We start from the raw sequence: 27703 nt of genomic DNA, 5'->3' as shown, positions 1-27703 counted from the left end.
ACCCATGTGCCAAGACACGTCACCCATGTGCACACATGATGTGCGTGCAGATGCCACCCAGGTGCCCCTACCATGCAGGTCCACGCACCACGCACGTGCAGGCACCACCCATGCGTACATGCAGGTGTTTGCAGACACCACCCATGTGCACACACCACGCATGAGCAGATGCCAGCCATGTGCACACACCACATGTGTGCAGACACCAGAGGGTGCTGAGGCTGCCCATGTGCACCCACCACCCACGTCCTCCCAGCATGGCACAGCTCGGTGCAGGCAGCTCAACGACAGGAGGACCAGGTCGAGCCCGGGGTGCGCACCTCCTGTCAAGGGACCCAACACAGCTCTTTCCACCAGAACATCTTTATTTTTAACAAAGTTGCCCTGCCTTTTGACCGTTTTGTTTGCAACAAACGGCTACATGAAGAAAACCTGTGTTAATCCTGAAGACATTAGTGGTCAAACAGCTTACAATCAGAGCAAAACAGCTTTGGGGAAAATGGTCCTTTTAAAAATGGGTAAAGTAGCAGTGTGGATTTTTTCTTTTTCTCTCACTTACCATCATCTTGTAATTGAAAATTTAAATTGTACTTGCTAATCCCATCTGAATCAGTCATCTGTACACATTGGAGATTGCAGCATAGCATTGATACCTTTCGATAGGAATAAGACCAATTTGCCACCCATATTTTGACTTCAAGCACCAGATATGATGATTGGTAGGGAAAAACAACCACTAGTAAATGAGATCAAAGGACATCTCAAGGACCACAAGAACCAGGTCAGAGTTCGAATCGACTGTGTATCTGTTTAGATTTTAACTTGTTGTATTTGGTGATCAGATCCAGCTTACTGTGCCCAAGAGTCATTCTCTTCTCAGCCCCATACACACTATTCTTTTCCATCAGCATTTCCTCACTGAGTTTATCATAGCAAGGAACTGCAGCTTTCTTCTCTCGTTTTAGCTGGTTGTATGGAGATATCAGGTCCAATTTCCCTTGTCCAGGACTCTGTCTTTTTTCCATCCCATAAAAATTGTCTGCTGTCCATTCCCTGGAGGTAGCGGTGGGCCCTTTCTGCTTCTCACTTGTGCCGTTGCTATTGGCACCCTCCGAAAGGGACTGCAAATTCTGCTCCTGCCTCAGCAGGGAGCAGAGATTTGGTTTGCCCTGCACAGCTGAGGCGGATTTATTTGGAAGACAGTGAGAGGAGTCTGGTGGTTCCCCTTGTTGCTTAAAGCAAGTAGGCTTTGGAGAGGTGTCTTCCTTGCCCTTTTTATTAACATAAGCAGGGCTCAAATCTTGCTTTTCCTGGTGTACATTGCAGGTGGAGTTTTTCAGAAATGGAGACATTTTTATGCTTTTGATGCTTACATTTGAGAGGCTGCTTGAGGGGCTTGAGGTTTCAGCATCGTTCACCTGGGCAGCTTTTAAAAGGGATTCTGCATCCTTTGAGGTATTCTGAGAAGAGGGGCATGTTCCAGAATCTGGCACACAAAAGTTAGTCACTGCTTTGGATTCGGCGTACAAGTACCGGAATTCCTTGTCAAAGTCTGCAACAATTTGACCACGGAAGTGGGTCGCCAGGCTGGTGTGGACTTGGCTGCAAAGCCAGGTGAAACTGCAAGAAGAGAAAAAAAAAGTACACGTAACACTTGTTAACAAAGTGAGGAGATACTTAACACTGATTTTAGCATTTGAATGATTTCTTGCTACTCAATTATGTCATTAAATTAACACCTTCTCTGCTGTATAAAAGTCTGAGATTACTTTTAGAGATGGATGTACTCATTACATAATTTTAAAAAACAACCCCCAAGTGATCATTTAATTGTAGATCAGAGACTGGCATTTTTCAGCTCAGTGATTTAATGGATTGTATGAAAATATGAACAAGAAATATCCTGCGTGTTAACTTTAAGAGTGTAGAAACCTTTAAAACATTAATGGCAGGTTTTCCTTAGCTTTATATAAGGTGTAAAAAAAGCAGTCAGTCCCTGGCCAAAAGCACAGCACCATGTTTCAGTCCTTCCTTTTCTTCTATCAAGAATATCAATACATGCTTGGACTTCTTTTCTCTTCTTGTGGCACCCGCTTTTGGTGTGTGGCAAGTCCAGTCCCTGCTCTCACAGTATAATGTCTTGGGACCCCTTTCAGTAGTTCCACCTTAAAAAAGAATTCGGTTTTGCCCAACTGCTCCTGCTGGAAGGATATTACCATCACCCATTGTTCTCAGGGGGAAGAACTTTCACTAATTGTGAGTCAGCATTTTTTCCTTATCTGTGTAATGCCACTTGTTCTTTGTGCCAAACTGTAATTTAAATAGCTCTTCCTCCTCTTTATGTGCAGATAGTAACCACATTTCTCCTCCCAGTTCTCATTTTCCCAGATTAAACAGGAAAACTCCTTTCACACAGTAGGCAGCCCAGGCTCCTGACATCCCAATCATCGTCTTTTTCTTTATTCTTGCTATAGTCAAACCAAACTAACAGACTATATTAACAAATAAAGTAGAACCTTTGCGGATGGAAGCATCTCATTATGGGTGCATTATCAGCTGCTAAAGCAAGATACTGACGAGGCAAGAATATGATGAAATCACAGAAGCTACAGGAGAGCAGTCATAATGGGAGACTCCAATTATTTTCAAGTAAATAGAGTAAATGTCATTTCAGGACGTGATACTGACACTATGTTTTGGGAGCCATCGATGTTTACTTCACAGAAAAGATATTTGGGAACTTACTGTAGGAAAAGCAGCTCTTGACTTGCTCCTGGGCAGTATGCAGTTATTATGTTTATTCTGAAGAAAAAATATACTTACACTCTGCACCCCTCCTGTCCCCAAGAGCAACGAAAAATGAAAAAAAATCAATACTGTTCTGCTTAATGTCAAGATAGGGAAATTAAGTAAGAATGAAGAAGAAGTAAAAGAGTGAAAAAGCCTTTCTGGTTGGCATGAAGACTATCCAAAAACCCCATATTGCGGGCTCAGAGCAAATGCATACACCTTAAAGGAAGGATATAAGAAAAAACAGACAATAGTTGGGATGGCTAAATGACAGAAGAAGAGAAGCTATTAAAATCAGAAAGCCTATCCTTCCAAATGATTGGGGCACACTTTGCAAAAAGCATAAGAAACACACTAATCAGCTCCCTGGGGCTAACACATGCTCCATATGTAACAGGAGTGCTCAGAGACTTCCTCTGCATCAGTGTTTACTATACAGGAGCTTGGGAACCTGCTCTGAACCTACCTTTACATAGAACATGACAGAGGATCAGTCTCAAATTGAAATCTCTGTAGAAGAGATTAGAAAACGAATCACCAGAACAAACAGTAAGAAGGACCAGGTAACATTAAGCCAAGACCGCCAAAGTAATTCAAGAAAGAAATAGCTCAGCTGCTAACCGTGATGTGTAATTTCAGACTTGAAAGTGCCTTTGTTAGCAGGAGAGTGGAAGGTTGTTAATGTGATATATTTTTTTTTAATGTTTCCGACCATTAAGCCCCATAAATGAACTGCACTAATTAGTAGAAACTCTTCTAAAGAATACAATTAATGGGCATGTGGGTAAATATGATATAACAGGAAAGGTGGCTTTTTCAGAGGAAAGTCATCTCTCACAAAGCTATGCAAGTTCTTTGAGGCAATCTGAATGCCCAGAGAAGGAAGATTTCACATAGCCTTTATCTATATCGCCAAAGGCATCTATCCCAGAGGAACTGCCTGGCTCCCGGGACAAATGGAGCGGTGGTGTTGCCATCCACGTTGCTTAAAGCTATTCCCCTTCTACACAAGAGTGCTGTGCTTGCTCACCGTAGTGCAAATCCCTGACTCAGTGCCTACTCTACAGCCTTTTGCACCCTTCTATAGCATGGCACAGCTGGCACACACTATCCATGTGTCTGCACCACCTTCAGTCCTGCTGGCAGGCTCTGTGAGAGAGGGCTGCGCCTTTATGTATGTGGACAGTCTCCGTTCAGCGGCCTGCAAGAGTATCATGCCTACCATTGCTGCCAGAATTGCTGCTGCTGGTCCCGATACTTCTTCAGCCGCTACGTTTTCTGCCAAATAGCCTGCGATGCCCTCTCCAGTCCATTTGTTGGCCTGCAAAGCTCTCCAGAAGGATGCTGTCCAAGCAAGCCAGCTCTGGACTTGTGCCGAGGCGCAGCTCTCTTCCTGGCCGTAACACAGGTTTCCACAATAGGTGGATATGACCTTGCCAGCCATACTATACCCATTACTGCAGCTGCCTCCTAGCCCTGTGTCATCAGGTGCTTGTTCTTAGGCCTCCAGAGGGGCATGGAACAGCGAGACCTGAGCTCTTGTGCCTTGGTATGAAACAGGAACACCAGGGTCATCATAAACCTTGGCAATATCTGGTAAGATACAGTACACAGCCCTGCTGCCCAAATCCGTCCTCCTAGACAACTACATAGTCTTCAGCAGTGGGTGAGGTGGCCTTGGCCAGATGCCTTTGCAGGCTATCCCCACAGAAGTGCTTGGAGAGGAAGAGCAATGACAGGGGGAGGAAAAGCCAATGATACAAACCAATAAAAGTCTTTTACTTCATGAGTGGCATGGAGGAAATAGTGAATGCTCATTCCTGGTCTCTTCTGGTATAAAGATGAGGCATTAAATGAAATTAACAGGTGACAAATTCATTACAGATAAGAAGAGGTACTTCCCTGCACAACACAACACACAGGCAAGCTGTGAAACTCCTCACTGCAAGGCACCATGGATGCGAGGAGTTCATATGAGTTCAAAAAGCAGTAGGACTTTCCTGCCGTTAATTTTTCCATAATGGACTATTGCTTATGGAGATACCATCTCCAGCTCTGGAGCACCCTGAGGCACAAATTGCTGAAATCTGGGAAAGTATCTCCATAGGACGGAGGCCATCTCCTTCCCTAGCTTACTCTCAGACACTCCTGAGCAGGAATCCTTCAGGAACACTTGCAGCTCAGCTTTTGGCCAGGAGATGGAGCTGAAGCATCACCTCCGAGGAGATTGGACATGTGGTCTGAGAAACACCACAGTCTATTTGGCTGTTCTGCCAAAATATTCCCATGGCCTGATGCTCCAGCTTGTGTTGAGCACAAGCGATGAGAACACCATGCAGTATTTCAGAGGAAGTGTCAATCTCAAGAGCACTTTTGACAACAGGATTAGTTCTTCCCTGTGTCCCCATGGAAAACTGCAATACAGTCTAAGGCTACGGTTCCTCCCATTGCTGTACTGTGCAGGTGACTCGCAGTTAGTCACACTCAACTTCTCTACCTCAGTTGTTTCCAGCTGACGAGATCCCAGTTTACAACATAAGCTGTTTTGATTTTTATTCAGTAATTTCTGTGTTTCAGTTTTATCACTTTTGTGTCACTTTGGCTCTCAAGGAAATGCTTCTTCTTCTTTTTTTTTTTTCTTTTTCTTTTTTAAAAATACCAGCCCAAATGTCTCTGTATCATTTTTGCTTGTTGTTAAATACAGATAGCACATGGGCTCTTCTCCAGCTGCTCGTTACCCTCCCTGATCTGATAGAGTATTTAAAAACTCAATACTAGACCTTCAATTTCAGCTTTAGCCCCATTTGCCCCGGGCTCCTCTCTCTTGTTTGCTACCCTAGTAAATGCCTTCATATCATTCACTCTGTTACCTTAAAATAACACCTGAAAAAACATAATGGTAAAGAAGGAAAACAAAGGGAAATAAATATTTAATCAATAAAGACAGAAAAGTTGAGGAGTCTAAACTAATTGGCCTACAGTTGTTTAAGATAAGAGCCCTGAGCTTGGTTCGCAGCTGAAGAATTAAAAGGCACTTACTGAATACCTGAATAGTCAAGAACTGAGTAGGAAAATCACCTCCTGCAAGAGAGGCTGTAGAGAGACTAGATATCTGGGTTCACTGTCAGCACAGAAGGATGTATTGAAACTCTAGAGGGATTTGGCATCTTGGCTCTGATGTTAACCACTATTTTCATTGGAAGCTTAAGGGATGGAAGAGTACACGCTTATTAAACTGGCAAATCATATCAAAGGGAGAAGGAATGCACAGTCTAAAATTTATATTGAATTTGAAAAAGGTTCTGAAAAAATCAGATGCAGTTCAATAGGGAAATATTCAAGGTAAATACAGGGTGGAGAATGACCAGGTGGCAGCTCTGCAGGAGATCAGGGGTTAGAGTATGTCTTAAGGAAAACAGTGTGCAGTGCAGAGTATGTCTGCAGTGTCACAGAGCTGGGAAAAAAAAGCAATCATCCTGGGAATGTATGAACTGCATTATGGTCTATGAGATCTATGTAATACTTTCACTCGACTGCAGCTCAGATGGATCACCGTGTCAGTTTAGGACAACAAATGTTAAGGAAGAGGTTGACCAAGTGGAGACTTCACAAGAAAGCAAAGAAAATCATTGGAGGCTTAGGGGGTATCCTCTGAGGAAAAGGGGATGTTGAGTCTGGAAAAGACATGACAGAGGGTCAGCATGGTTACCATCCCCAAGACATAAAAACCATACCATAGAGAAGATGCTAAATTGTGTCATGTCTATGGGAGACAGGACACAGATACAGTCCTGGGTGAATTAATGATGAGGCAGGATGTCAGCAAAGAATGAAGGGCAAGCTGCTTGCTAGGATGAGGGAGAGCAGAGACATTTGGATTTAATCTAGGGAGTGCTACAGAGAAGACACTGGTCAACATCTATATAGGTCCCATTAACTCCAAGAGTGATAAGCTAGGTCTTGGGAGTAAAATAAAAGTACCTAAATAGAAGGCTAAAAAAGATCAGGATCTTCTTGGTAGTCTTAAGGAAATGCTATATACCATGCTTAGAATGGGACAGAGAAGTAAGAAAGAGCATTTCAGTACATGGTTAAGGAAACTGTGTTAGGGAAAGGATGGTAGATTCACGAGGAACTGGAAAACTACAGGGACATTATTTAAAGAAATAAGCGGATTCCTTCTTAACCTAAATGAAACCTGGCTGCTGCACATTATAATGTAAAAGATATAGGGAGGGTTAAATTAGAGTCTGGAGGAAAGCTGTCATGTGTAGAAGACCACACAGTTTGAGATGGCTCACTCTACCTTAGGAATAAAAACATAAAACCTGTATTCTGATATAAGGACAGGAAGGAAATTAATAAAACTCGGGTAAGAAATTAGAAACAATGAGAAGCAGCCAAACAAATAAAGCTGTGTTTAGAAAGGTTCAGTTATGAGCAACCAGATCAGATGCAAATGTTTACATGCATCTGTACAAATCCTCTGAGCTAAAAAAGCAAACAGATGTTATGAAATATCTGTGCTGAAATGATGACTTTGACACAGGAGGCATCTCAGAAACTTACTGGGCAGAAGAAAATCAAGGAACAGTATAATTGCACGGGAACAAGTTATACAGAAAGGACAAATAGGCGTGGTGTTGCTAGAGCAGGGGCCTGACACATTAAAGAAAAATAAGTCAAATAACATAAATGATATATCATCAAATAAAATATGTTTCCTGTGTATTGGAACTCCACTATTAGGACTATACTGTGAACTTTCTGAACAGAGTACTGATTCAAAATATGACATGCTAAGGAAGAGCTGAGAGGCCATGAAGGCAAAAAGCAGAGGAATAAAGGGAGATTCACTTATATCCATGTAGAATAGTGGCCTTGACTAGGAGAGCTGCAGAAACTACATTCAAGATATTATAAATGACTGCTTTTTTGAGAAACTAACCAGAAAAACCAGCAAAAGGAGAAATAACATTACCAGCTCAGAAAGACTCTTTGTAAAGGCCACTAGGCAAAAATCACTATGATGTACTCATATCAGATGTTCTTTAAGAAGCAAAATAATCCACAACAGTAATATTTAACTTAAAAGAGAAAGTGAGGAATGCTGTTAAAAAGAATTTGAAAAGAGTAACCAACAAGTCTGAATGCTTGAGGCAGCATGAAGATTGTTTAAAGATGCTGTATTAGTGGCTCAGAGCAAATGTACCTATCAAAATAAAGACATTTCAAAGCATCCAAAAAGTCACCATAGTTAAAAGGTGCAGTAAAGGAAAATATTAAAGCAAACAGCCTTCAAACAGTGGAAGTCAGCAATTTTCCAATTATTAACCAGTGAATAACCTATCATTTAAAATTGGACATAGTAGCAGAGGAATGGAAAGAAGCAAATGTGAACCCTTTTAAAGAACTCCTGGAAAACTACAAACCAGCCAGTGTTATTTCCATTCTGAACAAACTGGTAGAACCAAATAGACAGTAAAATGATTAGATGCATAAATAACTATAATCATAATGTTGAAGGCTCAGCATATTTTTGTGGAAGGACACCCTGCCTCAAAAGCCTGTTGCAATGCTTTGAAGGAGGCAGCAAACACAGAGGTACATATGATCTGCTTGATGGAGGATACTTGGATTTTCAAACAGATTTTGAACAGAAGGTCTTTCACCAAAGGCTCTTAAAGAAGTGATTGTGGAGTATAAAGGAAGGTATTCCCAAAGAATAATAATTTGTTAAAATGGGAGACAAATTGCTAGTAATAGTTTCAATTTACCCACTGGAATCCCACAAGTTCTGTGTTGGGATCTTTGCAGTTCAGCATAGTCAAAAAAGACCTGGAAAATGGTAGAAACAGTCAATGTCAGAGTTCATATATGACAAAATTATCTTGGGTAGTCAAAAGAAAACTGGATAATAAGCTGCAAGAGGATCTTATGGTGTAGGGTGAATGAGAGACAAAATGATAGACAAAGTTCAATGTCAATAAATGCAAACTAATGCAAAAACCCTAGTAGTCTCTGAAACAACGATGAGCTCTCAGATCACATTAAGAGGTCAGGATTGCCCTGGATAGGTCAACAAAAGAATCATTTCAATGTTTAGCACTAGTCAAAAAAGCAAACAGCAGACAGACTAGCAGCTGCCAGAATGTGGGTGGAAAACAAGATAGAAGACATCATTTTACCACTATGCTGAAGTGTAGTGGGGTATCGTTGACCACTTCATGCCGTTCTGGTCAACACCTCTCACAAAAGAGAGAGATTAATATTAAAGATCTGGAAGTTCTCCTGTATGGGTAATGATTGAACAGCCCAGGATACTTCAGCTGGAGAAGAGATGATTCATATGAGGGATTATAAAGAAAGCAAGTGAAATCATGGGTGCAGTCAAGAAAGTAAGTAGGGAACAGTGATTTACTGTTCCCAGGTTATGGGAATTTGGGGACATCAAGTATAATTATCTAGCAATAGGCTTAATGTAAATACAATGGATCACTTCTTCACACAAAGCATAAATTATACTGCATAACTCATTGCCAGAGGGTATTGTGGAAGCCAAAGACAGAACAACCAAAAATAATTAAACAAACAGGTGGAAGAAATGTCTTTTAAGGGAAAGCAAACATAAAGAAGCACATACAACATACAATCTCAGAGGTCCTGAATCCTCTGATCCTCGTGCACAGGACTGCTGAACTGTAAAACCTGCTACCGGATAAGAACCATGCTTTGTTCTTGTACTCTGGCCTGTATCATCCCAGGATACTGGATAAATGATCTTCAGCTTTGCTCAGTAACTATTGTCATCCTTTCAATCTAGCTTTCCCACCTTCCACCTTCAGGGAGAGTAATCTAATTATTTACTGTACTGAGTATACTACTAGGCTACAGTATACCTAGTAGGAGCCTCCTCAGATTTCTTCTGCAGAAACTTTTCTGTCCACTATTGAGAACAATTCCAGAGACTGGTTCTTATAGTCCAGAACATAAGGTACTTACTGGGATGGCAGAGGGCCAGATATAAGGCCATTTTCATCCGAACAGTTATCTTCCAGAACTTGAGAAATTTCGACAACATAGGTGTAGAGAAAGAGAGCCCATGACAGGCCCAAATCGCTTCTCCAAAACAGCAGAGGGAGGAACTGACCCAGAGAACCGAATCTCTGTTTCGGACAATACACTGGGTTACAGGGAAATAAGAGCACCAGATGTTCCTCCAGCTGTGGAGTGCAATCCGGCAGATACATGCTCCATTTTAGCCATCCCAAAATTAGTGGTCTCAGTTGCCTAATATCCCCTTACAGTCAATGGAGATGGATATATATTTCCAGGCAGTGATTGATTCAGCCCCATTGTCCTTAGACACTTGTCTTAGGATGGATTAAATTGCCTCCAAAGACATTGTTCTTCATATTGATTATAAAGAGATGCTACATAATCAGTTGAGACCAGGCACTTCAGTTTTATACTGCTAGAGTTTGATCAGGTAAGACCTCCACATTCAGAGATGATGAAGCCAGAGCAGAGGTGAAGGTGCAGCTTGGAGCTGCAGCACAGGCTGAGACGCTGGTGGACTGAGGGTCTGGCAAGCGCTGGCTGGGAGATAGACAAGAGAGAGAGGGAGACAAGTAATCAAGGAGACCTGGTGGAAGGTGGAAAACCTATGGTATACCATATTGCCAGGCCACCAATGTTACAGAAATAATGGAAAAGTCTGTAATGTTAGGGGAGCTGCACTGAATGTGAAGGATAATATGATGTGCAACAGCATGGAAATATTGTGGGAAAGACCTACAGATGGAAATCTGAGACTCTAATAATAAAAACATAGTACAATTAGAACAATGATGGTGATCAGACAATGTTAAGTGAGATTAGAGAAGCTGAAAAATTAGGACAGCTCGTAATAGCGGAAGATTTCATCCACTCTTATACAGATGAACTTAATGCTTCACTAGGTTGAGTTGTGGAAGCAATAAATGATTACTTCCCAGATTAAGAAGTCTAAATTGTTTGACCCACAAGGAAATATGCTATTCAGGATGTGATCTGGAATGATGCACAAGACAGTTCAAGAGGTAGAAATGGAAGAGCCACTTTGTAATAATGCTCACAACAAAATTAATTTTAACTCTGTAGTGGGAGAGAGCAAGCTAAATAAATGCAGCGCATGGATATTCAACTTCAAGGAACAGAACTATGTAAAAATGAAGCAGTTAGTCAAAAAACACCTAAAAGGAGCAGTCCAAAAACTCAAGATGATTACAAGCAGCTTGGAGGTCGTTCAAAATGCTGTACAGCCAGTAAAGGAATTGGTGGGCCATTTGAGACCCGTGGGTTAAAAGGGGTACTCAGTGATGATAAGGCCATAGCAGAGAAGCTCAATGACTTTTTTGCTTCAGCTGTTACTGCTGATGACACTAGAACGTGTCTCACCCCAGTGAGGGTCACTGCAAAGAGCTGCTGCACTGAGGACTGGGAGGTTGCCATCATGATCCCATCTACAGTTGGGGCTCCAGAGGGGATCCTGAGATCCACAGACAAGAGGGTCTGATCTCTCTCCTGGGATATGGCAGAATCTGCTGTGAAGAACAAGCTCTCTGAAGGCTTGGAAAAATACAGCCTCTTGCAAAAGGGTCAGCAAGGCTACTGTAAGGGCAAGCCCTTCCTCATGGACCTCCCACAGCTTTGTAAGGGTGCCAGTAAGGACACAGATAAAGTGTATATATTTTTCGTTTTTCAAACAGTCTTTGATGAGGTTCTCCAGAAAAGTATATTAAAAAGCTAAGTCGCCATGGGACTGGAGAAAAGGTCCTATTATGGACTGAGAGCTAGTTAAAGCATGGGGTGCAAAAGGCAAAGGCTTAATGGTCACTTTTCAGCATGGATAAGAGTCAGCAGTGAGGCCCAAGAGATTGGTGCCGGGACTGGTCTTGTTCAACGTGTTCATCAGTGACCTCAAGCACAGGGAGGTGCAGTTAAATGAGTTACAGCTCAGGCAAGATCTTGGAGTCATTGCTGGCAGTTCTCTGAAATCATCAGCTCAATGTGCAATGTCAGCCAAAAAAAGCCAGTGAAATGCTGGCCACCATCAGGAAGGGTGATAATAACAAAGCAGAGAGCATTCTTTTGACCTTCTGTAAAACCTTGGTGCATCCATATCTTGGGGGCTGCACGTGCCTCTGGTCTCCGCATCTCGAGAAGCACACAGCATGGTTGAAGAGGATACAGAAAAAGACAATTAAAAAGATTGCAGAACGGAGCAGCTGCAGCACTAGAACTAGGGACACTCAATGAAACAAGTAGAAGACTGGTTTAAAATAGACAATGAGCTTGGGCAAATTCGAGAACAGTAGATCTAAAACAGATACTAAAGGGAATAGGTAGGGATCTACTCTCTAACATCTCTAATGCAATGGTTGCACCTGCTGTCAGAGAACAAGGGGAATGGACTGCAGATAGTAGCCAGGTTTGCTGCTCTCCCTAAACAGCATCTCCTACTGCCACTGCTGGAGAAAAAACCTAGGCTAGGTGGAGCATCATCTGACCTGGTAGGGCACATTTTACACTTTTAAGAAATGAAGCGATATTCATAGACAGATGGGTCCAGGAAGTGTTAGTGTTGGCAGACAGGAGGTTAATAATACCTGAAAGTTAAGCAGCAAGGTAGAAGCAAGAGGATGGGGTGGAAGGTAAATCACCAAAATGAAAATGTCATATATAAGGGTGAAATGAAGAGGGAGAGCAGTGTATCCTTATCAGAAAGAAGAAAAAGAACAAGAGCCACATTATTCTGTGGGTTTTAACAAGCATTTTGACACTGAGTATTTTCATGGTGTCATCAGTCTTTGTTGCCCTAATTGCTGCTTTTTCTCACCTGTATGTACCAGCAAGAACTTGGTCACAATCGATCAGGGTAAACTTCTCCAAAACCCGGCCCACAAATTTCTTGCCTGCTTTGCTGTAGTATGTATCTCCACTCAGACATCTTATGCGCATGTTCTGAAACCAAAGAAAGGAGCATTGGTAAGAGGCTATGCATTGAATTAAAATGGAATACTCCCTTAGGTATCAATGATGGCTTATCTCAAGCTGGAGCCCTATTTCTGAAAGTAGGATGTAGCAAGGCATAAAGTATTTTCTGGCTTTTGCATACCAAAATAGTTTGTCACAATGCTGCTTCCATAAGATAAAAATACCAGCAAATATTAACAAGTTGCAAATGTTATTTTGAAAAAAATTTGGAGAATCCTGATGTTGTAGAACATTTCTGAAATATGTGAGACTATATAATGAGGCTCTCAGTATCTGTCAGGAGCGTTTCATCAGATGAAGCGCTTGCCCATAATAGATGTTATTTGCACCTTAGCTGGGGCAAGCCGAAGAGGAGAACAGAGAACACTGGATACAGTTATTGGACTGGTCTATATGATGCAGTGCTAAACAAAACATCTAGTATGTAAACAAACATCCCTAGTGCTGCATCAACACTGGCATACTAGATCATCCCATACTACACCTCAAGGCCAGTTCCCAGTCACCTGCGCTGCCTAGCACCAGCCTATCAAAAGATGAAGACCAGCAGTGATGAGCTGTGACAGGATGGTGTGCAAGCACATTGCTGGTACTGTTTTGTCCCTCGGCAGAGAGGTTGCATGCTGGAGGTTGGTGCATGCTTGGGCAGGCCTTCCCTCAGCCACAAAGGAGTTTCCAGTCTGGCCAGACACATTTTTCAACAGCCGATGCCAGGATGCAGGCAAAAAAGACAAACATGAGTAGTTGTGATTTGTCTACAAATGCTCTCCTCCTCCCCCTTCTCCCAAGGAAGATGTGTGGGTTCACAGGGCCATCCATATTCAGCCAGTGACTGGCTTGTCCAGTCTGGCCTCACGTGGGGTTCCCAGTGCAGAAGTTGTGCCTCAGGGGCGAGGAGCAGGAGGTGGTCACCCTGCCGAAGGCAGAGCTCAGCTCCACTCCCACCAGCCTTCCTCTTCTGTAACAGTCCTTGCAGGTGGTAGGTGGACTTCTTGGAAATAGCCCAGCATCTGCTGGGGAGCTCACTGCAGCAGGGCGTGCTTGACTCTTACTCTGAGGAAGTCTCCCTGCCGGTGCAAGGAGCACCACTGCTTGCAAGGCTTCACAAAAGCAGCAAATCTCATCCAGACCAGGGGCCTATCAAACCCAATAGTCTATCTCTACAGTGGTCAATGGTAGCTAAGGAAGAGTAGGAAGAGGACAATGATTTATGATGCTGCCTCCTAATACTGTTGCAGCCTCTGTTTTCTGCTCAAGGGACTTCCTGAGCGTCTTTTGGTTTATCTCAGTGGTAACCCCACCCGTTCTCCAAGTAGTTGTCCAGTCTTCTCTTCAGCTCATGTAAACTTTTAGCAGGGACAGACTGAAGCTTCACAACCTTTGCACTGTTATCCTCACTTGTTACCTTCTTGCTTCCCAGAACATGTCATTTGTCACCTAGGGGAAAGGAGAAACTTTTCTCCTTGAAGACAGTCACCCATTGAAACACATTGCTCAGAGAGGTTGTGCAGTCTCCATCCCCAGACATTTACAAGACTAGACCAGGTAAGAGCCTGAAAACCTTTATCTGCTCTCATAGCTGACACTGCTTTGAACAGGCGATGAGATACGATGATTACCTGAGGTCCCTTCCGACTTGAATTGTCCTATGATCCTACGAAAAGCCTCAACAGGTTGCTGAAAGAGAGCAAGATACACTGGTGTCTTGGAGAGCTGTTCAACTAATCCTGTTGCCAGTCAACACAGGATTTTTTTTCTTCCAGGGCTGAGGTTTTAGTAATTCTTGTTCTCGCTGGGAGGAGCTTCCTATCCCCTCAGGGAAGTTAAAACCGCTCCAAGTAAGGGATATTCCATAGATTTCTCTGCAGTATTTCTTCACTCCCTCTGTCCTTCCAACAGTTGGCTGAGTTTCTATTACCTTGCTCATTTCTTCCATCCTCTTCTTCCTCTTGTCAGTCCAGACCCCAAACTTTCCAAACAGGATGAGAATCATGAAGTCTTGCAGGAAAGCCAGACTGCCATGTATCACTCTCACTTGACTTGGACAGTAGTCATAGGTCCAGTAGACGACTAACTGAAAAATCAAACAGTTGAGTCTTCTGCTGTGACCGCTGCCAATGCTTGAAGCACTACTGCAGGATTTGCTGATGCTCAGCTCCGGGATTTGATACCATGAGGCTCATACAATGTTCTTAGAAGTAAGATGCTGGAGGGTGATGTGCCCCAAATTCCCCACTAAACCCCAGCTTGTCACCAGTTATCCAAATGGAGATTTACCATCATATCTGGTCTCAACTGAAAACCAGGAATAAAATATGTATACTCATTCCATTTAGATGTGAATACCAAGCATGTATGTTAATGTTGCTTGACATGCATCAGCCTAAGAGGCACTTCACATAGAAACCTGCGAATGAGTCACTGAGTGGGGGAGGGAAGTGTTAATTAGTTATTCAAGTACAAGAGATGACATCAAGTCTAACAAAGAGACATAGACATCTCCATGGATGTAAACCAATGGCAATTTTCATTAAAAACAATGGCCAGATTCTTGGATAAGAAACAAATAAAATACATTTTGGGGTGATGAGATTTATCTGGATCCACCAGCTGACTTCACTGATGTAGATATTTATGAAAGCGAATGTGCTCCAGCACGACAAGCTTCTCTCTAACAGTTGCCATCTGAAAAGGCAGGATGAAATGGGTCTGGCTTGTGAGAAACAAGAAAGGACAGAGCATCACCAAAATGGGGGAAGAAGAAAGCCTCTCTAAATTAAACTTTGTGTAGACAGGTCAAGAGTGAGGAGAAGTTAAGACAGCTGTAACTGCGTCTATTTTGAATGTTGTAAAACTTTATTTTTGCATCTTTGCATAGCCTGTTTTTTAATTAAGAACAGTTTTGAGATAACTGAATAACCTCCAAGCATCCTCTACCAAGAAGAGGGGAAATATATGAACTGGGTGGCTGGAAGAGTATCAACCCCATGACTCCAGGGAATCCTGCTCACCCCGAGCAGGAGCACAGGCACGAGTGCTGGCCTCGCAAGACTGACAAATGACATGGCAAGACATCTTCCATGGGTAGGTGGTAGCCAGAAGGCTATATGGTGGTCAACTGACTGAGCCTAGGAGTTCCCAAGGGAGCTTGCCACACTGACACTTTAGTTTTTATTATTTGTCTGCTCTGGGCACCACGTGCCATTGCTAATGGGCACGTCATTGAGTAGGGAACCAGGCTCTTCACAAATCCTTCACGAACTCAGGTCACAGGCTGAATCACAAGCCCAAAAGCAGATCCTACAAGGACATTTTTAAGATTTGGTTTCACATTGAGGTTGCGCACCAGAGTCAGGAGGAAACGGTAGATTTTTGCATCAGGACTTCAAAAGGCACTCTCTGATTCCCTTCGCCGCACAGTTATCGCACTACCACAGCTCTGGCCCGAATCTAAAGTTAAGCTGAGGGATTTGAACTAAGAGGAGTTTAAGTCTTGCAATTCTGTGTCCTAGGACAAGGTTAGAGAGAGGACAAGGAGAGGAGATGATACAGATCCACAGGAGGGGAGATGGTACAGGTCCACATGAACATAAGTTTCCTGGTCCACCTCTGTATGTCTGTCTGCACTAGCCCAGCCAAGCTTTCAGTAAGGCTTTGTCTTATTTGCCTTGACCTCACACTTGTGGGGTGTAAAACTGGAATGAAGACCACAAAATACCAAGACACAGGACTAGAAGGGCTCTTCTTCTTCCTCCTCTGTGTTTAGAGACAGATCTCAACTTCCTAGAACAAACAGCCATGATCTCTTAGCCTGGGACAGTTAGACAAGGTGGGGCAAGTGGTCCTAGAGACCAGCTAGAGGGAAGTAGCATTTTTTTTTTATCAATTCTAAGGCTTAGTTATCACATCCAAAGTGCGACTGAAAACTTACTGGGAAGTTGTCTTCAGTCAGAGCCATTTTATTGCACATTTCCACAAAATGCTTCAAGTATTCTTCGTCCAGGATCAGGTAAACAGGGACATGCCGTCTGCTTGAGGCCTCCAGCAGGTCGCACAGTATCTCCATGTCTGTAAACAGATCCATCACAATTGCTATCACCTAGCCAGGAGAAAAGGGGTGGGGGATGGATGGAAAAAAGACTGTTGAAATCATATGACCAAGTTGATTGTGCTACAAACTGTGAATTAAGTCTTCAAACCTCCAGAGTTTCAGGGTAAGTACAGCCAAGAGCGGTGATTGCATCTGGACCATTGTGTTTAATAGTCCTTACCCCACCATGGTAGATAAAATCACTTTTAATACCTATGAAGATATTCCCCACCCTGCCACCTCCTATCTCATCAATCTGTCATTCACAGAAAAAAAATAGCAGGAAGGGTAGTGCATGCACACAGACTCTCAAGATCATTTGTGCAACAATATATATTGTCTTAAACAAATGTGCCAGAATACATAAACAGGAAAGCCTGAGAATGGCCAAAATCATGATTCAGCTGGTGTAAGAGTGACTCCACGGATGACTGGCATATTAATATAAGGGGGTATCATTTCTTCAGGAAGGACACACTGCCAGGTAAGGGAGGTGGTATCTCAATCTAGTATGTACTTGTCCTTGTCCCAAGATCACACCCTAGGGGGAACTACACTTACTCATCAAATAACACAAGCAGAAAGGGACCTCTGGAGGTCATCTCGTTCCCCCATATGCCCCTGCTTAAAGCAGGGCCAATGTCAAAGCTATATCCAACTTCAGAGTTATATCAGATTGCTCAGTGCCTTCTCCAGCTGAGTTTTGAATATATCCAAGGATGGAGATTTTCACAGCCTCTCTGGGTCCCTGTTCTAGTGTCTGATCACCTTTATCATAAAAAACAATTTCTTAATATGTAATCAGTATTTCTCTGGTTCCAGCTTGTATCCATTGCCCCTAATCTACTTGCTCTGCAGGTGTGAGAAGATTCTAGCCACAGCTCCTCAATAAACTCCCATTAGGTGTCCAAAGACAGCAATGAGATCTCCCCTTCTCCAGTCTGAACAAACAGGTCTTTTGGCCTCTTCCTATCATAGGCTCCATATGATAGCCTGTGACTATCTCAGTGATGTCCACTGGAGTCACTCCAGTATGTCAGTGTCTGTCTTGTACTAGGGAGCCCAAATCGGGCCCAGCATTGCTGAGGGGGTCTCACCAATGCTGAATGGAGGAGAACGATCCCTGCTGGCTGCACTCTTGCCAGCACAGCCCAGGATGTGGATGAGCTTCTTTTCCACAAGAGCACGGTTGATTCTGCCTAACTTGTCCATCAGGATCCCAGGGCCCCTTCCACAAAGCTGCTTTCTAGGCAATTGCCACCAGCATATCCTGCTGCATGGGGTTATTCCCTCCCAGAGGCAGGACTGTGCATTTGTCTTTGCTGAAATTCATGGTGTTCCTGTCAGCCCATTTCTCCAGTGTGCCAAGGTCCTTCTGAACCGCAACCCTGCCTTCCAGCTTATTGACTGTTCACAATTTGGTATTGCCACAAACTTGCTGAGGTTGTACTCCATCCCATCATCCAGGTCATTAATAAAGATGTTAAGCAATATTGCCATGAGTATTGACCCCTGGGGAACACCACTAGTTGTACTTTGAACCTCTGATCACCACACTTTTTAACCCAGTGATCTAGTCAGTTTTTACACCCACCTTGTAGTCTACCTATCCAAACTGTATCTCACCAATCTGACTGTAAGAAGACTATAGCAAACCATGTCAAAGTCCTAGCCTAAAGTCAAGGTAAACAACGTCCATTGCTCTCCCCTCATCCACACAGCCAGTCATCTCATCACAAAGGCACTCAGGTTGGACAGGCACAGTTTGCCATGCTGGCTTTCACAGTCATGTGCCTGGATATAGCTTACTGAGGTGAGGCTGACTGCCCTGTAGCTCCCCAGTCTCTCCTTCTTGCCCTTCTTGAAGATGGGTGTGATATTTGCCTTTTTCAGTTATGAGTTACATCTCGTCCCTCCCCATCCTGTGATTGCCATGAGCTTTCAAAGATAATAGAAGCAGCCTTGCAATGATGTCAACCAGCTGAAAGAACCTGCCTCATAAATAAAGTAGAAGAGAACGTCATCATACTGGGGTTTGCCCATACCTCAGCAGACGAGAAAGATAAAATGGATGAAATCCATTATGGGCAATGGGTTGAGTTATCCAGAGCTCAGGCTTTTGTGGCAAGGAGAAATCTTTAACTGTTCAGTCATCTTTTGGCAAAGAAATAGAGATGCCTATGAAGCCCTTGAAATGCACTAGTGACAGGTTTTTATACAAAAGATGGAGAAATAACTAATGGGAGTTCTCTTCTGAACTCGACTCTGTCCATAAAAAGGTAGATATTCTAAAATCTCTTGGTGAGAGCAACCATGAAGCAATAGTCAACAATCCTAAGAGTAGGAAGAAAAAATAACACTAAAATTTAAAAAATGTATTTAGAGAAAATCTCTCTCAATAGACCAGAGAACTGCAAGATAAGCTCTTTAAGGGAGGAGGTTTAAAATGAAAAAGAAGTTAAAGAGAATTAGCAAATCTTTAAGAACGAGAATGAAGGCGACAATGGCAATCCAGCCCATTGTGGAGGAAAGATGGGATGGAAGGTAAGAGACCATCCTGGCTAAATGAACTCTCCAAAACCTAGAAAAAAAATAGAGAATGAAAGGTAAGTCATGACAAGTATGTAGTACAAGTGAGTCGTCCCAGAACAAGAAAATTCAAAGTATAAAATGACCTGCAACCAGGACAATGGATCAAAGGAGATCGGCCATAAACAGATTAAGATGTGACTGGAGAAGCTGCTCTACTCTTACGCAAAGATTGACACTGCCAGCAGACAACAGCAAGAAGGCTGCTATTTTGATCAGGAAGTGACAGCTGTGATCTGTTAGCCACCACTGTTAGTACTGGGGATGGAGGAGCATCTTGGAGAAGGAAGGAACGGGCAGGAAAGCTGAGACGGATGGTTAGCCAAGTCTCACAAACTTCCCTGAAGGGTGCTCACAGAACGGCCCAGTAACCTAGACCTCAAACCATTAAAGGTTAATATTAAGATCTCAGGGAAGATGGTAACATGCTGGGGGACTGAAAAAAGTGAGGTAACCAAGGAATTACAGACAGGCCAGCTTCATTTCAAAAGCTGAAAAAATACTGGAACTACTAATCAGGCATATTAGTCCCAGTCCTTACAATATCTTAGCAGTAAATAAGATAATTGTTTGGCACTTGTAAGTTGTGTGTATAACTCCGCTTTCAAGTCTCTGTACCTAGTAGAGAATGCCCCAATAAAGATGATCCAAGAGCTCTGAGCATTTCAGTGAAGCTCCAATGGCCCTATTTACCTCAATGTATGTGCTCTGCACTATACCTGGCGTGCAAAACCCATGATAGAGCTTGTCCCTGCTGCCCATAATACATCCTGTGAGAAGGTGGGAAACCTGTTCTCAGAAACCTTTTCTGCCTGTGTTAGAGCATGACCATGAATACAATTCTCCACGGCCTGAGGCACCTGTGGAGTAGACTCTGTGGGGTGAGCTTTCTTCTGCCACTTCTGCTCCGCTTTGAATAAAAATTTAAATGCTGATGATGGCTGTGAGACTAACTCTTCTGTATGCAGTGGTTCAGGCTTTAAACTGGGCACTGCCTGAATCAGGTTCATGGGTCTGACCTGAAACAGTTGCAGGAAAGAGAAGCTCAGAGTACTGCTGCACCTAGGACACGGGGACAGGCTCACATCTCTGCTCCAGATCCACAGGCTGGGCCCAATGGCCTGGCAGGTGGGGTAGCTCTCCTGCTCTGTGTTTTGCCATGAGCAGAGCAGGGGCCCCTGCCGGCCTTATTTTGCTCTCTTATCTAATCCTTTGCTTAGCATGCTGGCTCCTCTCGGCCCTGTGCTTCAGCTCTGTCTGTCTGCACACACCACCAAGAGACCCTCTGTACCTGGGCCATGGTAGCATAAGGCAGGAATGCCCAAAGGTTCCTCTCTGAGATGTCTGCTCCTTGTGAATTTAGCCCTTTGCAAGTGGGCAAGATTTCTTGGCTTCATCTGAACTGTTCCGGAAGACCACTGTCCCTGTGAGGCACCTCACACAGCTGTGCTTGCCACCATGCTAGCACTGGCCTTGATCGTCTCTTCCTGCCCGCATGGCCTGAGGAAGCTGCAGGCACAGCACCTCTCCCGTATGCTCTCGCTACAGCCCATGCAATGGGCCAGCACTTGCCCCACGCAGGACTCACTTGCGCAATGTCAGAAGCACAGACAGCCATGCAGCAGGAGGCTACCAGGTACAAGTAGGGTCTCCAGGTAACGTGTCCCTGCTATTCACCACTAGGTCCCCATGGCCTCAGAGTCCACCAGGCAGTCTCTTGCTACATGATCTCCCAGATTCAGTCCATCTGAATGCCCACAAAGACCCAGCAGTGTCCCCAGCCCCCAGTATTTGAGGCAGGCCATCCTGGCAGGCCCAGGACTCCTCTTCCTTTCCTGGCAGTCATGCAAGAGCCTGGATGTCCTCTCCTTTTTGCAGCAGACCCCCCACAGCCCACCACAGCAAGGTATGAGGGAGTACCTTCCTAGATGTCAGGGTGCTCCCAGGTATCCAAGCAGGAGGCTAGGCAGCTGTGAGAAAGCAATATACCTCTCCTCCTCAGCAAGAGCTAAAAAACATTCTTATTGTCTAGGCCAAAATCACCTCTCCTCCACCCTCTGAGCCCAGTCCTAGGAAACACAGGCCTCAGAGCTTGATTCCAAACAGCCATGGCCCTTGCCAGCGTTGTCTTCCCAGAAGCCATATGAGGCTCTAGCAAACCATCGTCCCCTCCTGACCCTCCTGAAATCCTAGCATCCAGCATGGACAGTAGGGTCAGCTTCTGGGAGGAGGTCTCTGAAAGCAGTGAGAGAAACATATTTGACTTCCCACATTAACTCTGCTGCTGGGCCACTGACATTAGGTGCTGCTGACACCTACAGAAAAAGTGGGACTTCACTATGTCTTTCCATTTTGGCCTTCAGCCGAAGACCAAGGGCTGTAAGACCAGGCAGTTTAACCAAGTGATTTTTATGGGCTATGCATCATCTAATGAGGAAGCAGCAAGAAAAAACAATAGCTCAAACCTTGTGCGGGGTCCCAGGCAAGTCCCTCTCAGCCACAGTTGCCTCACAATATCCCGGCTCATCTGAGGCTTAGGCCTGGGGCAGACTTGGCCATAGAGACAATCTAAACTTAGCTTGAAAAGCCAATACGACAAAGGAGTTCGAGAGAGAACGAAGCTCCTTCAGCCCCAAACTCTCTGGGCTCAGCTGCACGATGCATGCCAAGTGTGCACAGAAGGAACAAGTCAGCGGACTCGTCTCCACTGGTGCTCACAGGCTTCAGCAGAGCTTGGGGCTGTTGTTTGTCCAAAAAAGGCACCCCTGGTCCCTGGTGCCCACTGTGAGAGGGATAAGGCAGAGCAGGCACTCGCATGGCTGCGTAGGGCAGTCTGGGCAACAGTCACCCACGGCATCCCGCTCCCCAGGCTGTGACGCAGCTGGCTGCCAGGCAGATCTGCATCTCCTGGCAACCTCATGGTAGCTCTCTGGCGTTGGCACTGGAACAGGCGCCCCAGGCAGCAGGACGCTGGCTTGTGTAAGATGGGTGGAGCCCCGTGTGATAGACTCATGTTTTCCAAAGCGGGTCTTTGCTTGGCATCAGGAGGTGCAACAAGCTCCGGCTTTGTTCACAGCCTTTTCACATGTGATCCTTTCACAAGGAGGGATTTGGGTAGTGTTGGTCCTGGTGGTGCTGGCAAGCACCCACAGCTGCTGCTGGGGCAAGAAAGCGGGAAGGCTGGCAGCCTTGCATGAACTGCGGTTTGCAACAAAGGGCAGCGTGGTGGGGTGAGAGGGCAGAATGTGCCCTGTCATGGCCTTGTGCACTGGAGGAGCAGGCGCCCTTGCCAGGGCACTCCTGTAGGCTGGGGGCTGCTCATACTAAGCCTATGTGCTGCAGCCCAACTGTAAGGGCCAGTCCAATCAGTGTCCTCTCAGTAAACAAAGCAGGCAGCTCTTACAGTAACCTCAGCTGGACCCAAAGCCAAGAGACCCTGGAAGTCTTCCCCTTGAAAGCTCCTAAGGAGGCAGTATTGTCATAAAAGCAAGGTCTAAAACCTCAAACGTAATTTTCAACAGACCAATACGGCACTACAAGTTAAGTAGCTAAATACCATTTCCAACTCAGGCTCCTGACAACTTGTCTCATGTTTAAAAAGCCTTAGGCATTTAAGTCAATCTGGCCTTATAAACCTGAGCAAAGTATATCCAGTGCCTTCAGCCCCTTGGCCTCCGTGGCGGGAGCTGCATGGCTGGGGCGGCTCAGAACCTCCCTGTTCATCATCCCGTGCTCACCATGCTGATCACGGCCTCCAAGCCCACGGCACAGTCTTGGCAGGCCAGGACACCACAAAGACACAGCTGCCCCACAGGCTCTAAAAAATTCACTCCTTGCCATTGTAGGGTTAAATCATGACATTTCAGAATCCACTTCTGGAAACTCACAATTCAGCAATGACTGCAGTCATCACTTTGGGAATTACAGCACTTACCAGCATCCCTCTGGGGTTGCCATCTGTCTGGTTTCTAACCAGCACAGCTGGTTTTACTGGTATTTGCCAATAGCAGTGTGGTTTGGGTCATTACTGTAGTGTTGCCACTTGAAGCAATATATTGCTTCTCTGGGGACCATTAAAGACCCTTCTACCATTGCATGTAAATGCAGACATGCAGCCAGTGTCAGAGTTGCATAAGAGGGGGGAGAAAAGTAGTCTGAACATCTCAAAATAGCTTGGAGCTCATCCAACAAAAGAAAAATTGTAATAATATTAACAAATGAAGGCTTAGGTGTCGTTATGCTGCATCTTCTTACATCTGCAAAAAGAAAAGCTCAAATCTGAAAATATATCTTCAAAGACAGGTGGTTAAATACAGTAAAGTAGAAAGACAAACCACACCAGCAAAAAGTACCAATAAAACAAACGTCCATCTCGATGATTTGTCAGTACAAATATGCTGTTGCAAAACACATCAGCTGATGTTGTTCAGTATGACTGTCCAGGAGAAAACTGCAAACAACATTTCAAGATGCACACCTTCCTGTCTACAGGACCCAGGAGAAGCCTTTTGGGATCTTGATATCTTTCCCACATCCCACTGGCACCCTATCTCCCTTCTGTTTTAGCTGTAAGCACATAAGAGAACACAGACATAGGAGGGGTGCAGGGAGAATTTAAAGTCTAGTGCAGAAAGCATCTGAACCATTGCACTGCAAAACCTGCAGTTCAAAAGTGAAAAGTAGGTGGTTCTCTGTTGGGTTGCTACTGCCAATTCAGACAAAAGATTTTTTTTTACCTCTGGTTGCTCTCTTGATATTAAAAACTGTACAAATAATATCCCTTTGGATGTTCTGACGAGCAAAATGAATCAGTGAACTACTTAAAGATGTGAAACTGGGACTGTGAAGGAGCTGAACTGCTGTTCAGAGAGTTAATCATGGGAAGCAATCATAGAGTTAATCATAGAGTTAATCATGGGAAGCATTGGCCAGATCTGCTAAACCAGAAGTCAGTAAAACACTAGTAATGAACCAATAAGATGGTTTACAGCTTGTTATCCCATTTTACACAACACAGTCAAAAATGTTGCATGAAAAGCCCCAGCTTGAATGTAAAGAGTTGAAGATTCTCAGTGCCTTTCCAAGCCAAGCAGAAAAAGGGAAAAAGCTCAAAGTGTACAAGAAAGCACCTCTGTGAGTGCTTACTGCCTGGGCAACCTCTCTGCAGCAACTGGCAAGTTCATGCAAACTGAGAAAGTAGTAAGATATTTTTCATGTGGTTTGAAGAATCAGGGTGCAACACGCTGATTAAAACATCATCAGAGATCTGGGACTTGCGCTAGGTGTCAAGGGGACATTTCCTCAGAAATCATTTACGTTGTGCATTTGTCCATGGCTATGTCTTAATCCCTGTTTCTTAAAATGACGCAACAACTGTCACAGGACTTTTCAGAGTGTTTAGGATGTCATAAATCAGCTGCTTGCAAGGACAAACAAAGATTTTTGTGGCTTACTTCCTGAACAAAACTTCCTATATTTGCCTATAAAGGCGCATTCAGGTATTAAGCAATAGCTGCTTACAACTGGGCAATAGCTTATGTCGCAAAAGGGTCTTATTTTGGTTTAAAAAAAAAAATAAAGATCCCCATTTACCTCATTGTCATGCCTGACTTTCAATGATATGTGGTTGTTCAATGACGTTATGAAGCTGCACAGCAGTCTGAGCTGCTGCATGGCCCCAGCTGGATCTGCGGGGGACAACATAACTGTGTTTCTCAGTATTGCAGATGGTGATAGAAGACAATGCTTTCGTTTGATCTGCTGGGAAATGGCTTGTGTTCTTGACACAGCTGAAGTCCAAGATTAACAATTCTTTAGTCCTTACTTTATATGCTATATAGTAATGGATTTATGGAGTGACTGTCGAGTTAAATAAGAAACTATTAGAGCGATAAGAGAAATTGCCTAGAAGCTGACTGATTGGCACAAAGTGAACTTTGCACTAAAAGTTATTGCTATTGAGCAATAGCAATATTGTGCTATTGAAATAGCACAAAAGAGAATGAATGTGGAAAACACGAAAAGAGCCATAAAGAGGACAAAGGTGATAAAAGCGGAAAACGTATCTGAGATAGTGGTCTGAGTTGCTGCTCTAGTACATAGTATAATGGCAAAGTAAAAAGAAACAAAAAATAAGGAGCATAATTCAGTTGAGCACACCCACATCAGGATTGTGCTTGACAGGCAAATATTGTCATTGTCCAATCTTTATTATGTCTGAAAGCTGGCAATCCATACCCAGCAGGAACTGCATGACAGGGCAAAAATGGGCTCATCTTATTCAAACTCAGAGAGGCACAGACATCAAGGCTAGAAGATATGATGATATAGTCTAACCTACTGCAAATCATAGGCAGGGACTTTCAGTCCCCCATGTTCAAAGTTTACTTAGAGCCTATGTTCTCCCACAGCAGCTGACCAGTGCAATCCTCTTGTCCTACTTCATATCACGTCCATGGATCAAGACAAGCCCTGGCCTTGCAGACTCCGTGGTGGAGGGCAAAATGGGCCTGATGGTGCATGCTTGCTGGCTTAGGACAGCTAAGCGTTAACGCTGCACACCCTATCACTTGCTTTGGGCCTTGATACCGTGCTCTGCGTACATGCCAATAGAGATGCAGAGAGCCTTAAAGGGCACTACCCAAATGACATGAAATCCCAGGTGGAAAAAACTTACAAGAAAGGAAAGGAGCAGGAACAGTTATAAATCTGCTAGAAAAAGAGCAATCACGTCACGCCAGACATCTAGACAGCAACAACAACTTGGATCATTTGGGGTACTGTTGTGGGAACAACCACCAAGATAGGTGCTGTGGTACAAGAGCCCGCTCAAGGGACACAGCTCTATACGTACCGTCCGTGCCCGGCTGATCAGGGACCGAAGCAAATCCTTAATGCTGTTAGCCTTGTTTCTTTGGAAAATCGCAGTGGCTTTAGTCTGGCCAGACGTTGTGAGTAGCGGCATCCCTGGCCATCCCAGCTCCAGCTCTGGAGGGTGCACATCAGACATAAGTGGAAAGTAGGTGCCAGATGTTAGCTCGGAGTAGAGGGAGGACCTGTCCCCAATGTCCATGTCAGCAGAGTTGGCCTCTTTGTCTTTCGAGACACCGGGTTCTAGAAAGCTTTGGCTTCTCTGATGGTTCATATATTCCATGTCCAGAGAGGAAAGAAAAGGTAGCTCCCTTTCCTCAGCAATGGCACACAGGTAGCCACGTTCCCCCTGCTCAAGAAAGGCATCTATGGCAAGCCTGGCTGTTTCACTGTGCTGGAGCACCAGCGGGGTGGGCTCTCTCCACCATGGCTTCTTCAGCTGCTCTAGACGGCTCTTCAGTGGTCCAGACACCCCTTGCTGGCCTCCATAGCTGCGGTGGAACTGCAGTCTTGCCTCTACTGCTAGGTAGTTGAACATTACCAGAGCTACTGATGCTAAGAAATGCCTCTCTAGCTGGATTAGTCCTCTGGCAGATTCCAGGACTTTCCTGGCCTTCTCTTACTCTCCTGAGTTACCTCCCAACAGGTTCCTTCAGGATTCTACATGAGCTCCACTCCTCTGCTTGGGAGTTAATCACCAGGTACAGCCTCCCACTCTGGGGGAGGAGCTCCCTTGCTCAGCTTTGCCAGCCTCACTCCTGATACTCACCTTCTGAAGGTGAGGAAGATCAGCTCTTCAATCTGCTCCTTCCCTTTCCCTGTAACTGATTCATGCACTGCCCTCCCTTTCACTCCTGTGACGTTCCCACCCTTGGCCAAGCAGGTTCTAACCTGTTTTGTCCCTCATTGTGCTCACAGTGGAAATGCAGATGTTGCGACTTGTTCCTGCTTGAAATCTATTCCAAATCAAACATGCTTCTCAGTGGCAGTTATAATGAAATACAAATATCCTTTGTAACAGGTAATGAGACTAGGCCAAGAAACTCATTCATTCTTGAACCATAGCTACTGGTTCCTGATGAGCATTTCCTGGGAACTTGGGATTTGCCACACTGGCACCCAGCAGAGAAGCCAAAACACCATTTTTTGATATCACAAGGCCACAGTGTCTGTATGAAGCATGGCAGGAATCTTAGCACAGCACACATCATTAAATACCACAAACTACGAGAGTAATAGCTCATATGGTCACTTAGCATCTTCCTGGAAATTCTTCAAGGAAGGGAGCACTCAAACACAGGAGGCTGGTACAGTGTGAATGACAAT

The 27703-nt window shown here is 44.3% G+C and overlaps 1 protein-coding gene across 1 annotated transcript; it reads right to left on the bottom strand.

Annotated features, from left to right (window-relative positions):
- Positions 1-350: 350 nt before the first annotated feature.
- Positions 351-27205, bottom strand: FAM83C (family with sequence similarity 83 member C). The gene is made up of 4 exons (XM_009679273.2): positions 26361-27205; positions 16760-16927; positions 12671-12795; positions 351-1620 (listed from the first exon to the last, which is right to left on the bottom strand). The coding sequence occupies exons 1-4, from the start codon at positions 26913-26915 to the stop codon at positions 783-785; spliced, it is 1686 nt and encodes a 561-aa protein (XP_009677568.2). The 5' UTR covers positions 26916-27205; the 3' UTR covers positions 351-782.
- Positions 27206-27703: the final 498 nt, after the last annotated feature.

Source organism: Struthio camelus, chromosome 18, assembly GCF_040807025.1.
Source record: "Struthio camelus isolate bStrCam1 chromosome 18, bStrCam1.hap1, whole genome shotgun sequence".
NCBI classification, from domain to species: Eukaryota; Metazoa; Chordata; class Aves; order Struthioniformes; family Struthionidae; genus Struthio; species Struthio camelus.
Note: the sequence above shows the minus strand (reverse complement) of the source record. Positions and strands in the feature narration are given on the sequence as shown.